The sequence below is a fragment of the Gekko japonicus genome, unplaced genomic scaffold (assembly GCF_001447785.1).
Source record: "Gekko japonicus isolate JY-2015 unplaced genomic scaffold, Gekko_japonicus_V1.1 scaffold2356, whole genome shotgun sequence".
In the NCBI taxonomy this organism is placed as follows: domain Eukaryota; kingdom Metazoa; phylum Chordata; class Lepidosauria; order Squamata; family Gekkonidae; genus Gekko; species Gekko japonicus.
This window is the reverse complement of record NW_015169249.1, coordinates 224,784-240,397: the sequence shown is the minus strand read 5'-3', so window position 1 is coordinate 240,397 and position 15,614 is coordinate 224,784. Positions and strand designations below refer to the sequence as shown.

The window sequence follows — 15,614 nt, the reverse complement described above, 5'->3', positions numbered from 1 at the left end:
AGAACAAAATGAAGCCGTGCAAAGGCTAACAAAGTTTTGTCAAGAGAATACACTGGTCATAGCAAACACCCTCTTCCAGCAACCTAAGAGGTAACTCTACACATGGACATCACCAAATGGGCAACACACAAATCAGATTGATTATATCATTTGCAGTCAAAGATGGAGAAGCTCTATACAGTCAGTAAAAATAAGACCTGGAGCTGACTGTGGCTCAGATCATGAGCAACTCATTGCATTCCAACTGAAGAAAGTTGGGAAAACCACTAGGCTATTCAGGTTTGACCTAGATCCCATCCCTGATGAATATACAGTAGAGGTGAAGAATAGGTTTAAGGGTCTAGATTTGATAGACAGAGTGCCTGAAGAACTATGGACGGAGGTTCGTGACATTGTACAGGAAGCAGCAATCAGCACCATCCCAAAGAAAAAGAAATCCAAGAAAGCTGTTTGATGAGACTTTACAAATAGCTGAGGAAAGAAGGAAAGCAAAAGGCAAAGGTGAAAAGGAAAGATTCACCCAACTAAATGCAGATTTTCAGAGAACAGCAAGGAGAGATAGAGGCTTTCCTGAATGAACAGTGCAAGGTAATAGAGGAAAACAATAGAATGGGAAGGACTAGAGATCTCTTTAAGAAAATTGGAGAAATCAAGGGAACGTTCTGTGCAAAGCTGGCCATGATAAAGGACAAAAAAGGGTAGGGACCTAATGGAAGCAGAAGAGATTAGGAAGAGGTGGGCAAGAATACACAGAAGACCTATACAAGGACCTTAATTTTCTTTGACAATCACGATGGTGTGATCACTGAGCTCGAGCCAGACGTCCTGGAGTGTGAACTCAAATGGGCCTTAGAAAGCATTACTAACAACAAAGCTAGCGGAGGTTATGGTATCCCACCTAAGCTGTTCAAAGTCTTAAAAGATGATGCTGTTGAAGTGCTGCACTCCATATGCTGGCAAATTTGGAAAATACTACAGTGGCCACAGGATTGGAAAAGGTCAGTTTACATTCCAATCACAAAGAAGGGTAATGCCAAGGAATATTCGAACGATCACACAATTGCACTCATTTCACACACTAGCAAGGTGTGGTCAAGATCCTACAAGCTAGGCTTCAGCAGTACATGGATAGAGAACTGCCAGAAGTACAAGCTGGGTTTCAAAGAGGTAGAGGAACTAGAGATCAAATTGCCAACATTCGCTGGATTATGGAGAAAGCAAGGGAGTACCAGAAAAAACATCTACTTCTGCTTCATTGACTACGCTAAAGCCTTTGATTGTGTGGATCACAACAAACTGTGGCAAGTCCTTAAAGAGATGGAAGTACCAGACCACCTCACATGTCTCCTGAGAAACCTGTATACAGGTCAAGAACTGACAGTTAGAACCGGATATGGAATTGATTGGTTTAGCATAGGAAAAGAAGTATGACAAGGATGTGTATTGTCACCCTGCCTATTTAATTTATATGCAGAGTATATCATGCGAAATGCTGACCTGGATGAATCACAAGCTGGAATTAAGATTGCCGGAAAAAACATCAACAACCTCAGACATGCAGATGATACCACTCTAATGGAAGAAAGTGAAGAGGACCTAAAGAGCCTCTTGCTCAAAGTGAAAGAGGAGAGCACAAAAGTTGGCTTGGAAGTCAACTTAAAAAAAAACTAAGATTGTGGCGTCCAGCCTCATCACTCCTTGGCAAATAGAAGGGAAAGTCATGGAAGCAGTGTCAGAATTAACAATTGTCATGGTCTCTATGCGTCACACCTATGGGTTTAGGCACCTGCGCCAGCTCTGATTTGGGAAACATCAAGCTCGAAAGGATCCATAATCCCCACCTCTGAGCATGCACAGAGACACCAACCATGCATGCACAGAGGGCAGGCCCTTGGTATACCACTAGTTCTCTTCTGACCGCCACGCTGATCACTCAGATCTACTCCTGACTGGGAACTTTTTTGCTCTTAGGGACAGCTTTTCCTTTCTATAGTCCTTTTTCCTTCTTTCCTGGTCATTCTTCTTTTCCCTTTGTCCATACCTTAAAGAAAAGGTTTATTTTCTTTTATTTATGTTTCTTCCGACTTTGAACGGGACCCCCCATCATTTCCTTCTTTTCTCCTCTACCGCTTTGCCTTCCTTCTATGGCAAATAGTGGGTTTTTTTCAAGTGCTGCACCAAGTGCAGATCCAAGCTCGCACCACCAGACGGCTGTTCCTTGTGCTTACCCTGCTTGGGTGAGGCGCACAGGACAGACACCTGCATCCACTGCACCTAGTTTTCGAATCAGATGCAGAAAAACAGGGCCACCAGGCTTCAAGCAGCTCTTCTAGAATCTGCGCTGAGACCAAGGGCAATGACGTAGTCCAACATAGGTAAACCCCAATCGGCACTGATGGATTGGCATCGATCAACACCGAAAGAACAGCTCTGAGCATTGGAAATGTTAAACAGCACCTCCCGCATCGCTGGACCATCAGTATCGAAGCTGTCAACACTGACCACCCCATCGGTATCCTCGACACCAGCTTCTAAGAAAAAGGAGGCAAAAGGCCATACTAAGGTGAAGCACAAGCACCTTAAGACTGGCTTGAAGTCCACTTCAGTGAGTGCAGCGAAGAACTATAACGTGCAGGCCAGTGTTCCCCTGCCTCGCTCTATCTCACCGGATTTGTCGACAGTCCCACACCTATCATGCTGCTATACTCACGGATTTGACGCACAAATCGGTACCGGGCGATCTTCCCTTTTCGGGATTGCATGTAGAAGAGATACTCTCCCACCAAATAATTTCCCATCAGAGTTCCAGGTCATCAGTCTCTGAACAATCTCGCTCCCGGTCACCCATTGATGCCAGTCATTGACACCAACACAGGTCCAGGTGCAGGTGGACCTGCTCATCGTCCTGCCATAGCAGCCCTTCTTTGAGATCTCACAACCGATCTCCTTGTGACCGACCACCAGCTGCCTTCATCATCCTGCAATCGACCATGATGGTACCATGGGACCACAGGCAGCTACAATATCTTTATAGCACATTTCCATTGGCTACACTTCCCTGGCAGAACCAGAGTAAACCGATGGATTGGGACCAGCGCTCAGGCGTTTCCCACCATGCCCACTCTCCACTACAGGATTGCGCTACACTGACACAGGTCCCACCGAAGGCCCTCAAGAACCCATCAGTACCGATGGCCTCTCCTACAGGGAAGTTATCGAGACCGATTTTGCTGAGGCTGACAATGACACAACCACGGCCAGTGGTTCCACTGGCACTCCTGATGCAGGTCAACCCTTCACATGCATTGTCAGGAGAGGACGAGTTGTCTTGCTCCACAGGAAGAGACTCAAATGAGGAAGACTGTTGTACACCGGCTACTCCTTCACACCCTTCTCCTAGTCAGCAAGTGGCTGAAGATCTGCCTATCTCTCCCTCGGAGAATCTCCACTCTTACAGGGATTTAATCAAAAGAGTGGGTGGGCATGGCAGCTTCAACGGCTGCCCCAGTCAATCTCCGAGCGGGGACGCTTGGAAGCCCCGGCTACATGGTGCGCGCGGTGGCTGCAGGGCTCAGCTGGGGCCCCTCCTTGCGCACGGGTGCGCTGCTGCTCTTCTCTTGCCAGCTGTTGGGCTGAGGGCAGCGATGGGGGGAGGGGGAGCCGAGGATTGGAGAGGGGCCCGTAAAAACAGGGGGGGGGGGCGTGGTACCTACAGGCCTGACAGTTTCTGACATTATCTGATTGGACACCTCAACAGCGGTTGCCCTCCTTATGACTCAGGTCTGTCTTCAGGCAGTCAGATCCCACTGGGACAAGCCTATGTCTATCCTGGTTTCTACCAGAAGGTTGGACCATATGTACAAGATCCAGGAGGCAGGAGCGGAATTCCTCTGTTCCCACCCTAAACCTAATTCTATGGTTGTCACCCTTTCTAGTAAGAACAGGAAGACACATTCTACACCATCCAACAAGGAGAGCAAAAAGATGGATGTGTTTGGGAGATAATTTTATTCCGCAAGCACCCTGGGTGTGAAGGCGGCAAATTATATTACATATATGGGTGCTATGAATATTTTCTGTGGGAGCAAATGTCGCCCCTCATGGTGCTCCTCCCTGCACAAGATCACAATGAGGCCAGGAGAATTCAGAAGGAAGGCATGATACTTGTTAAGCAGGTAATCAACTCTGCAAAGCAGAGCTCCAAAACTATGTCATCTGCTGTGGCCCTCTGCCGTCAGTCCTGGCTTAGCACCACGTCTCTTCAGACAGACACCCGAGCTCTCATTGAGGACTTGCCATTTGATGGGCAGGGTCTCTTTCACTCCACCACTGACTCGATTCTACAGGAGATGGACAAGAGTCTCAAGGGGTCTCGGAGCCTGGGAGTCTCCCCCTCATATTGGTCCCAATGATTCAAGACTTGGTCCTGAAACAACAGGAGACCATATAACAGTCTCCAGATGACTCCTGGAAATCTAGACACTCTCACTCTTTGTCCAGATGCACTTACTCCCAGAAACCTAAGTTCCATCAGACCACTCATCAGGGCAACCACAAGACAACTAAGAACACCAAGCAGGGTCTTTGACTCTCCCAGAAGCCATCAGCCACTGACTCCCTCCTCCTGCCCCCTCTTATCTCCCTGGACCACCCATCTGGGCTCCTTCTACCCCGCATGGAGCCACATAACATCAGATGCCTGGGTGCTCTCCATCATCACCATGATCTATGCAATAGAATGGGTTCAGATGTCCCCCCCACTCCTGTCTTCGTTCGAACTGCGACATCATTGGTCCTTTGTCAGGAAGTTCTACAACTACTTGAAAAGGGGGGCATAGAGGCAATTCCCCCTGCAGAGAGAGAGAGAAAGGGTTTTACTCTCGGTATTTCATGGTTCCGAAGAAGGATGAAGGTCTTTGTTCCATTTAGGGGTGTGCAAGGGGGTGGGAAGGGTATTTTTCGGATTTGGGTATATTGATGCCCAAAAATATTCAAAATTTCAAAAAAACCCGAATAGCAATGCCGGAATTCTATTGATATCCAAAAATTTTCAGGTCCATTATATCCTATGGGGCCATTGTAGTCAATGGCAAAAATCTTCTAACAAGTTTTCAGGGGGCTGGGGGGAGGGGGTTTGAGGTAGAGGCACCAAATTTGGAATGTATTCAAATCAATAAATTCAATAAATTTATTCGGTATATCACCAGCCCAATTACAAACAATACAAAAAGGGTACCAATAATTTATATAAAATATTTAAATATAAAACTGCGTTTGATCTGCATATGTTAATTACACCAGTGAAATGGACCCCCAGAACCTGTGCCACTGTGCCAGTCAGTGCCCAAACCCAACTGCAGCATGAACTGAGGGGGCATGTTTGCCAGCCAGACCAGCAGCAGCAGAACCAGTGAAATGGACCCCCAGAACCTGTGCCACTGTGCCAGTCAGTGCCCAAACCCAACTGCAGCATGAACTGAGGGGGCATGTTTGCCAGCCAGACCAGCAGCAGCAGAACCAGTGAAATGGACCCCCAGAACCTGTGCCACTGTGCCAGTCAGTGCCCAAACCCAACTGCAGCATGAACTGAGGGGGCATGTTTGCCAGCCAGACCAGCAGCAGCAGAACCAGTGAAATGGACCCCCAGAACCTGTGCCACTGTGCCAGTCAGTGCCCAAACCCAATAGAACTCAGGTCAAATTGGAGAATCTAAGGGGGCATGTTTGCCAGCCAGGCCAGTAGCAGCAGAAACTGTGCAATGTGGACCCCAGAAACTGTGCCACTGTGCCAGTCAGTGCACAAACCCAATAGAACTCAGGTCATATCAGAGGATCTCTGCAGCATAAACTGAGGTGGCACCACAACCATAAGCCCTGCCCACTAATGCCTCAGAAAGTGAGAGGGAGGGGATAGTTTCTATCTGTCCACTGATCCTCCTCTCTCGCCAACACTAACACCAGCCATCACTGCCTGTCTCAGTGGAGGAGGCTTAGCCAAGGGGCGGCAGCTGCCCTTCATCACAAGCTCTCCCTCCCTTACCCACCTCTCCCCTGCAAAAGAAAATTATTTTTCAATAAACAACATTCATTTACATTCATTATTTATGGTGCTCCTGTGGGTTCTGCTGGTTTCTGGCTGCTTGGCATCTACCCTACTCTACCTTGTTCAAATGGAGAACAATTTTTGTGCTGCTGTTTCAATTTCAGCATGCAGTTTTGTTTTAGGGTGGCTGGCAGTGTAAGTTAGGTACATACACAAACTACCCTCAAAATCACCCCGCACTGCACAGCTACCAGGGTTCTGTGGAGGTATTTCTGCTGCAGGTGGGATGGATGGAAGTGGGGAGATTGGTGGGGCATTTCTGTGCCAATCAAAATGGTAATGGCTCTGGATGCTACTTCTACCTAGCCTCTCTAGTTTTAATCACGGGAAGAGTGTTATAACCTAGCTTCCCAGCTCAGACTGAGAGGGGATGCAGGCAAAAGTATGTGTGCTCACTTCATTCACCCTCAAAGTCTGGGACCGGGAAACCGAACAGTGGCAAGTTGACCTTCAGGAAGACCAACTGCTCAACTGACCAGGGGAGCAGGCATGAGCGGTGTGAGCAGACAATGTTACTCACATGGAGAAAAACGCACTCACTTTGCATGCTGTTGGAGGGCATGAGAAGAGTTTCTGGGTCATGGCAGCGAGGTCCGGCCAGACCACCTCCTTCATGGGCCAGTAGCTCAGTGGACAGGTTGCCTGTGACTCATAGAGTTCCGCAAGGTACTCCCTCACCATTGCAGCTACTTGCTGCTCCCAGGAGAGGGGCCAAAGATCCGCCTGATGAGTGCCATCTCAACACTTGTCATGGCAGGAGCCGTGGGGGAGATGCTGCCTAGCAGGGGAGATGGGGGATGAATAGCAGTGGAGCTGCTGGCACCCTCCTCTTCCTCAGCTTGTGATAATGTGGCCCTCTTGGCCCGCATGTGCTCAACTCGCCAGGAGAGCTCGTCTCGCCATTGAGTGAACTCGTTGGCCCGCTCGGTGATCCTGCCCTTGATGTGCGAGTCACACATTGTCACCATCATGTAGACCTTCTGCTGGAGGATAGACCGAAAGCATTCCTCGAGTCCGCTTTGCAGCCTTCTCACCAGTGCGCACAATGCTGGAACGATGTCTGCACGTCCTGCAGCTGGCTCCAGAAATGAGGCCAAGTCCTTACGGGCCATGTGGACCATGGGAATGACCAGAGCCAAACTTGCCATGTCAGACGTGAGCATCTCTGTGTAGCTCATAAAGGGCTTAAGGACTTCCACAGTCTGAGAGATGATCAACCAGTCCTCCCGGTTGAGCCGTCTCTCTTCCCGAATGACCCTGCTCTCAGAGATCAGGGCAGTCAGGGGGCTCTCGTGCTCCACCAAGTGTTCAAGCATGACACAGGTGGAATTCCAGCGAGTGGAGATGTCACCAAGCAGGTGGTGCTCAGGCACACCTGTCAGCACCTGCTTCACGTGCAGCAGATAGATGTCCTTTGTACTGCGAGAGAAGTGACTCACGACGTACCAGCTTTTCTGGAGGAGATGCTAGAACTCACGAGTAGCAGCGTCCAGATTGGGATTCTCTGCAGAACCCAACCCCAAAGGATCCTTGAGTACGAGGTGGAGAAGGTGTGTGCGTTAGGCCCAGTCACTTTGTTGCCCCTCTAATGTTCAAACCACCATCGGTCACCATGAAGCCCCTGGTGACGTCCCTGGCTACCCACCTCAGTCTCTCTCGATGGTGGCCTTGATGTTGTCCACCGTTTGCGACCCATCAAGTTTCTTGATATGGAGCAGAACCTGGCAGTAGCCGGCCCGGGATAGACCGAAAGCATTCCTCGAGTCCGCTTTGCAGCCTTCTCACCAGTGCGCACAATGCTGGAACGATGTCTGCACGTCCTGCAGCTGGCTCCAGAAATGAGGCCAAGTCCTTACGGGCCATGTGGACCATGGGAATGACCAGAGCCAAACTTGCCATGTCAGACGTGAGCATCTCTGTGTAGCTCATAAAGGGCTTAAGGACTTCCACAGTCTGAGAGATGATCAACCAGTCCTCCCGGTTGAGCCGTCTCTCTTCCCGAATGACCCTGCTCTCAGAGATCAGGGCAGTCAGGGGGCTCTCGTGCTCCACCAAGTGTTCAAGCATGACACAGGTGGAATTCCAGCGAGTGGAGATGTCACCAAGCAGGTGGTGCTCAGGCACACCTGTCAGCACCTGCTTCACGTGCAGCAGATAGATGTCCTTTGTACTGCGAGAGAAGTGACTCACGACGTACCAGCTTTTCTGGAGGAGATGCTAGAACTCACGAGTAGCAGCGTCCAGATTGGGATTCTCTGCAGAACCCAACCCCAAAGGATCCTTGAGTACGAGGTGGAGAAGGTGTGTGCGTTAGGCCCAGTCACTTTGTTGCCCCTCTAATGTTCAAACCACCATCGGTCACCATGAAGCCCCTGGTGACGTCCCTGGCTACCCACCTCAGTCTCTCTCGATGGTGGCCTTGATGTTGTCCACCGTTTGCGACCCATCAAGTTTCTTGATATGGAGCAGAACCTGGCAGTAGCCGGCCCGGCGGTCCTGACCCTGCCTGATACTAGTTTCCTTTCCCCCACCCAATATGTCGCTTGGTTGTCACCGGTGTGCAGTCAATGAAAGGTACGAATCGTTCGCCTGACAGGAGGTCCAGATGTTGGATGTGAAGTGCACAGCTCTCCCACAAGCATGGGACAATTGTGCCTCCACGTTGTCCCTGGCAGCCCTGTAGAATGAGGGCATCACGGTCCTGCTCAGCGTGATGCAAGCAGGGGGCATGTACCAGGGATAGGCATCCTGGAGCAGCCAGCGAAAACCAACATCTTCAACTGAGGAGAAGGGGTGCCCTTATAGAGCAAGCATCTCAGCAATGAGGCAAGTGACCCTCTTGCTAGCCTGCTGCTCCCCCCCCCCTTAGGACTCTAGTGCTGACATCTCCAAACATCTCCATCAGAGATGCTTGGCGTCCCTACCACGGAATGCACAGAAAGAGCACTGGAGGTTGTCGCAGGACGATTCACCTCCTGGTTGGCTGGCAGTGGCCGCTTGGGCACCCCAACAGCACCCTGTCTCTCCCCCTGAATCTTCAGATGGTTCCGCAGCCCGGAGGTCGAGAGATGGTTGATGTCCTTCCCTCGAATTATCCAGGCCCTACACAGCTGGCACTGTGCAAAGTAGGGATCCTCTGTCACCCGGAAGTGGTTCCAGACTTCAGAGGTGAAGGGGCACCCATGCTGACCAGCAGCCATGGGCCTCCCCGGAGCTTCCTCCTGTGAGGAGCTCAGGCCAGACACACTGTGTCTTTGGGGGGCAGGAAGAGATGGCTGAGCAGGGGGAAGGGGTTGAGATGGCAGGTGCTTGGGGCGCACCACCTTCATATCTTCCTTTTTTTCCTCTCCCAGCCTCTCCTCCTTTCCCTCAGGAGGCCTGCTAGAGCCTAGAGAAATCGGAGCAGTGGGCTGGCCAGCCAGCTCCTTCTCCAGTGCCTCTAAAACCCTCTTAGTCCATGGAGTGAGCTCTGAAAACAGAGTGTCCCCAAAGCTCAACCCCAAAGACAGCTCTGACTGCCCCTCTGCCTACAGCAATGGCTTGAGGAGGGACTGCCTGAGCAGCAGACCCATGCCCAGGGCCAGCACCTGCAGGCAACTCTGCTGGGACCACCCCAGGAGCATCCTTCTGAGGGAAGAGAACCAGGCGTGGATTCTTCATGGCACCACTCTAGCCAGAGGTCGGAGTGGTGCCAGGATGCTCTGTTGTGGTCCTGCGCTGAGGTGGGAAGGAAAGTGAGGCTCTCCCCCTCCCCTCCACCCCTGTAGTCTTCTGTTAGCCTTGCCCCAGGGCCTCTCTGCATTCCCTTCCTGACGCTCATGTTGCCCCTGGCCAAACTCAGCCTAACTTGTGGGGAGGGTGTTAGGCACCTAACTTACCTGCACTGTCGCCTGATCCTAAAACAGCCTCACACCTTTTTATAAACCCTCCCATCCAAAAACTAAGTTTTTGTTTCTTTCAGTATTGCCTAACCTAGCCTTGCTTCAGTTTGGGTTTTCTGGGTTTTTTCTTGGTTTGTTTTATTTAGAACTAGTGAATTTCTACACTGACCCTGACTGTGGTTTAAAGACTGTCCTTGAGATGTGGCTTGGAAACCTTTAAAAAAGTTTTAGGGTTTTAAACTACTCCTATCTAGATTCTAATGGAATCAGCCTGATTCCCTGTGAAGGAATGCAGGTGCTCCCTAATTCAAACACACAAAGGGGAAAAAGTTCTCTGAAAAAAGTGTCTGTCTTCACCAAAGTTTAGTCAGAGCATAAACAACACAGCACACTACTTTTTAAAAAGTTATAAACTACTTATACCTCTGTTTTATGAGCTAAAGACAAACCTGGCCTCTTTTTGTTCTCCTGGCACTGGCCTAGTTAAAGGTAGTGGCTCAAAAATGATGGTCACAGTCACAGAACAGACCAAAAAAAAGAAGAAACTGTGAGGTAACTGCGCTAGAAAATATTTAAATAATGATCACAAAATTTATACAAAAATGTGTACAAATAATCTGCATATATAAATGCACACAGGCAGTTGAAAATGGTAAAATTGACGATGATCTCCGGAATGTTCTATCGTTTCAATACCATACTAATGCATTATACACGCACTTTGCCCTAGAAACGTCCTTTCAGAGAATCTCTTGCAACTATGCTACATCAGTGAAAATTAATGAAATTGTTGATATGTACCTGTTGAAATAACAGACCAAGAGTCGCTGCTTTCACCCACATTCGGAAGCAAGAACTCTACAAGTATATTGTGATACTAACACTTTTTGTACTAACAATTTTACTAACAGTGAAAAGATCTCCTCCTCTTGGGGTTTTAGTTTAGTGTGGTTTCTTTTCTTTATCTCTAGTTGTAGTCCCTTTCCTAATATTTCTTTGTAGTTTTGTAGTCCATTGCAAAATAAAAAATATCCTTCTGGGAATTTAAAAATAAAAAAATAAAAGATAGAGATATCATCCTGCCAACAAAAGTCTGAGGAAGGCCGAGTGCTGAAGAATGGTTGCTTTCAAATTATGGTGCTGGAGAAAACTCTTGAAGAGTCCCTTGGACTGCAAGGAGATCAAATCAGTCAATCCTAAAGGAAATCAACCCTGACTGTTCCCTGGAAGGCCAGATACTGAAGCTGAAGCTCAAATATTTTGGCCACCAATTGAGAAGGGAGCACTCTCTGGAGAAGACCCTGATGCTGGGAAAGATTGAAGGTCAAAGAAGACGGGGACGGCAAAGGATGAGATGGTTAAACAGTGTTATTGATGCAATGAAGATGAAATTAAGCAAACTCTGGAGCACAATGGAAGACAGGAGGGCCTGGCATGATATGGTCCATAGGGTCACGAAGAATTGGACTCGACTGTGTGACTGAACAACAACAACAAATCATGATATGGCTGATTTATTTTCAGTCCCCTTCCTATTAATTCCCAGCACAGCATTTTCTTTTTTTTATTGCAGTCGCACACTGAGTCAACATTTTCAGTGAGTTATCTACCACAACTCCAAGATCTCTCTCCTTGTCAGTTAACTGCCAGTTTGGACCCCATAAACATGTATTTCTATTTGGGATTTTTGGCTCCAAAGTGCATTACTTTGCACTTGCCCACGTTGAACCTCGTTTTCCACAATGACACCCAATCGCCCAGCATTGACAGATCCTTCTGGGGTGCCTCACAGTCCTCACTGGTTCTCAGCGCCCTGAACAACTTAGTGTCATCTGCAGACTTGGCCACTTCGTTGCTTACTCCCAATTCCAAAACATTAATGAACAAGTTAAAAATCACTGGACCTAGTACTGAGCCCTGCAGTATCCCACTACGTACCACCTTCCACTATGAAAACTGCTCAGATGTTGTGCCTGCCTGGAGGTGAACATTTTGCCTGTTCTTCGGTTAGAGACGGAGCTTAGTAGTTAGAAGCTGTGTTACCCAGGTACATGCACTTATGAAAAGCCAGGGTGCTGGAGTGGTTAAGATGTTTGACGATGACAGTGAGACCCACATTCATGTGTTTTGAAGCCCAGCCTACCCTTCCTTGCAGGGATGTTCTGATAAAATTGTGGAGGGAGTGGGGACCATGTACGCTGCCCTGAGCTCTGTCAAGGAAGGCCAGGATAAAAATGTAACCTGTACTGTTGGTTTTCTAGAGCCTGCTTTTCAGCTTGTCAGAGGTAAAAAAATTAAGTGTAGCAATTGTGCCCCATTAACCTTGCCTTTCTGCTGCCTCATAGGAGGCTGGTGATATAACTTTGAAGAACTAATCTTGAATGGTTCTGGTCATTCAAGTGGGGAGTTAAATGAAGATGGTAGTAACCAGCTTCTCATCATTGATGGCTACCAAAGTCCTACAGTCTTGATATTTATCCATTGTGGGGTCTTCAGTATGGCTGAAACCATATTTATAGAAGAAATAATGATATGGAGATTCTGGGCTAGAATTCTTATTGATAGGATTCATCCGCCAGCTGGTACTGTTGTCTTAATTTATTTACATCATTTATAATTAGAACTGTAGCCTTTTTCTTTTCCCCCTCTAAATGTGGTTTATGCCTTTGAGACTTAAAGGCTGGATACCTTAAGACATTCTGTGAAATGCTGTGCCAGAGGATAGTTTGAGAGCTTTACAATGTGCATAATGCTGTGGCCAGCCTTTTGCCAGTGGCAACTAATTGAGAGCATATTACCCCAGATGTCCTGTGTCTGTCTTCATAGCTCTTCCAAGCTCCAGAACATTTGGCCCAGAATGCCTCCTTTCATTCCTGTTTCCTGGGAACATGCATTCAGAAATTAACTTATTAAAATCTGAATCACTTCCATCCTTTAATAATACAGTATATAGAATGTGATTGCTATTAAGTCAGCAATCTATTGGGAAATCTTAGGAAATAGCCATTATTTTGGAGTGCCACTTTTGTTTTACACAGTTGCACAAGGTAAGGGTACTGGGCAGGGACAAAGACAGAGCTGAAGTAGAGGTGTGAGTTAGATGTCCTTGCTGAGGAGGGTCATCCTACCAGACATCAGTGTGCATGTGCACACAGTTCCCACTTTCGAACAACCATTGCTCTGTGCCCACTGGCAGGACTGCCTTTACTCTGCATAAGTGATTTATATTTGCTTACTGTTCTGTTTTGGTGCTGCACCTGCACAGTGGTAAATGTTTTGAATGTACACTCTGAAAGTAGGCACTGCAGACTTGATGGGGGGGGGGATCTAGAGGCAGAAATAGATGAAGTAGGGGGTTAGGCACTTGAAATAGAGTGTTTGGCCTGAAAATGTAGTACGAAGTTTGAGTCCAGTGGCACCTTTAAGATCAACAAAGTGTTATTCAAGTTATGAGCTTTCGTTTGCACACACTTCCTCAGATACAATGAAATGGAATTTACCAGTCCATACATATAAGGCAGAGGTTGAACAGCAGATTAGCATACAACATAATGAAGATGTTTTAACAGATGCAAATAGGAATAACAATCTAAGTTTATAAGGTCATCGTTGTTTGGATTTAATTCCAGAGAAAAACAGTGAAGCAAATAAATATGTTGAAATTGAGATAGTTGTATAAATGCATCCTTCTTAATTGTGGAGTACTAAGAGTAATTAACTGAGACCTTGTTACATGGAAGTGTGCTTGCACACAAAAGTTCATACCTTGAATAAAACTTTGTTGGTCTTAAAGGTACCGCTGGACTCAAACTTTGTTCTACTGCTTCAGACCAATACAGCTGACCACCTGGCTTGAAAATGGTTAGTTCATGCATGTAAGAATACAAAAAGGTCCAAACTGGCCTTTGCTCAGAGAATCCAGGGATACAAGCAACAGTGATGGTCTCTTGGCAGGATATCCTGAATTATAGGGGATGGTTCCAGTTCCACAGACGTCTTCCTGAAGTTGTGGATATCAATTTGCATGTATGAAACCTCCCAGGTGTTGGCTTCTACTATACAGGAAATGTAGATAAGATGTTTGGATTTTATCATTAGGTGCATCCACTATTTTTTGATTTTTTTAAGGATTGGCCAAGTATGTGAAGACTTGTGGTAACTTGAATGACCAGTTTCAAGTCAACAGATGACCTAAAGCAGCTAAACAGTTTATTCAAGATTACCAACTTCAGATGACAGTTGCCCTGGTTTAACAGCTTCTGGACTACAGACACTAGGCTCTTGTACAGAGTGACAGCTGTGTCCTTCTTAATTCCTTTATCTGTCTGTTACTCTAGGTATGGTGTCTGTTTTGGACTTGATGCAAGGTGGTTTCCCATCACGAGCTTCATTCCATGAGTTGTATAATATGTATAAAAAATACATGCCTGCAAAATTGACCAGATTGGATCCTAGACTCTTCTGCAAGGTATTACTTTCCAGAATGTTCAGTATACTGCCTTTGGCTTTCTTCTTCATAATGAATAGCTTTGCTCTTTCCAGAGCTATCTCTGACAAATTGTTTTTTTCCCCTTTTGCCTCAGGCACTTTTCAAAGCCCTTGGTTTAAATGAAAATGATTACAAATTTGGATTAACCAAAGTGTTTTTTAGGCCTGGCAAGGTAAGTAGAGATTATGAACATAAAGTGAAATAGTTTTTGCTTCTTTTTCTACTAAGCAACGTAGCATGAAAGCTGTGTTAATCTTGGTTCCCCTCCCCCACATTCTTCAGATATGCATACTGACATGGCCATTTTCCTATTTCATTTATTGATTTAAAATTCATCTCTCACACTCTGTGTGCTTGGTAGTTTATAACAGATTTGTTTTAATCCTTATCTCTCCTTATATATAAAGCTGACTTTGGGTGGCAAGATTCTATGCACTCCCATTGGCTGTAAAATGCCCTCCCTCAGCCATTGGCCTGCCAGCCGCCACTCAGGAGTACTGACGTGCCATTGGCCAGATGCTGGGTCTGCTCCTCTTCCCCGCCCACTTCCCCTTCAGCCACTCTTCTATGTCAGAATTCTTAGCAAATGGCTTTGTCTCTTGACATAGACGCTTCTCCTGCTTGCCTCATGTGTGGGACTTAACTTTTCCCTCAGTGGCTGTTGGTAGGTGTAACGAAATGGCAGTTACCTGTGTTTGCAAGATGGCTGCTGGGCTGCTGTCTGTGGTTGTTTGTTTAAAATGTTCCGCCATAAGATTTAATTGAGCTGTAGTTCCAGAGAGGGGCCTGTAGGAGTATCACTCACTGGGTTGAATGGGTCTTCCTCATCTCCTGGACTACATTTCCCAGCTGCCCCAAGGCAGAAAACGGCAGGAAAACAGGGACTGTCCCAACATGCAGGGCAGCATCAATATAGACTGCAGCCCATCCAGGAAGGAGGCCATCTTCATCCTACAGGAAGTTAGGAAAGGCTCCTGCTGCCTGTGCTGTCCAGGCCACAAGCCAGAGATGTGGGTGAACCCTTGGAGGCAGCAGAAATTCAGCCACTCCACAGTCAGCTGGACTGGGGAATGAATTGAAGTTTCCCTGCTCTCTTGGGCCAGAGAGAGAGAGGCTAGAGCAGAGAGCCAGAGGCCGGTGTG

The 15,614-nt window shown here is 47.4% G+C and overlaps 1 protein-coding gene across 1 annotated transcript in view; it reads left to right on the top strand.

The window, feature by feature from the left end:
- The window catches only part of MYO6 (myosin VI), a gene marked incomplete at its 5' end in the record, with an annotated part of 88,489 nt that overhangs the window by 41,924 nt on the left and 30,951 nt on the right, over nt 1-15,614 (top strand). The window contains 2 exons of the mRNA XM_015416487.1: nt 14,321-14,451; nt 14,567-14,644. Coding sequence (XP_015271973.1) covers nt 14,321-14,451; nt 14,567-14,644 — 209 coding nt within the window. The remainder of the gene's footprint in view (nt 1-14,320; nt 14,452-14,566; nt 14,645-15,614) is intronic.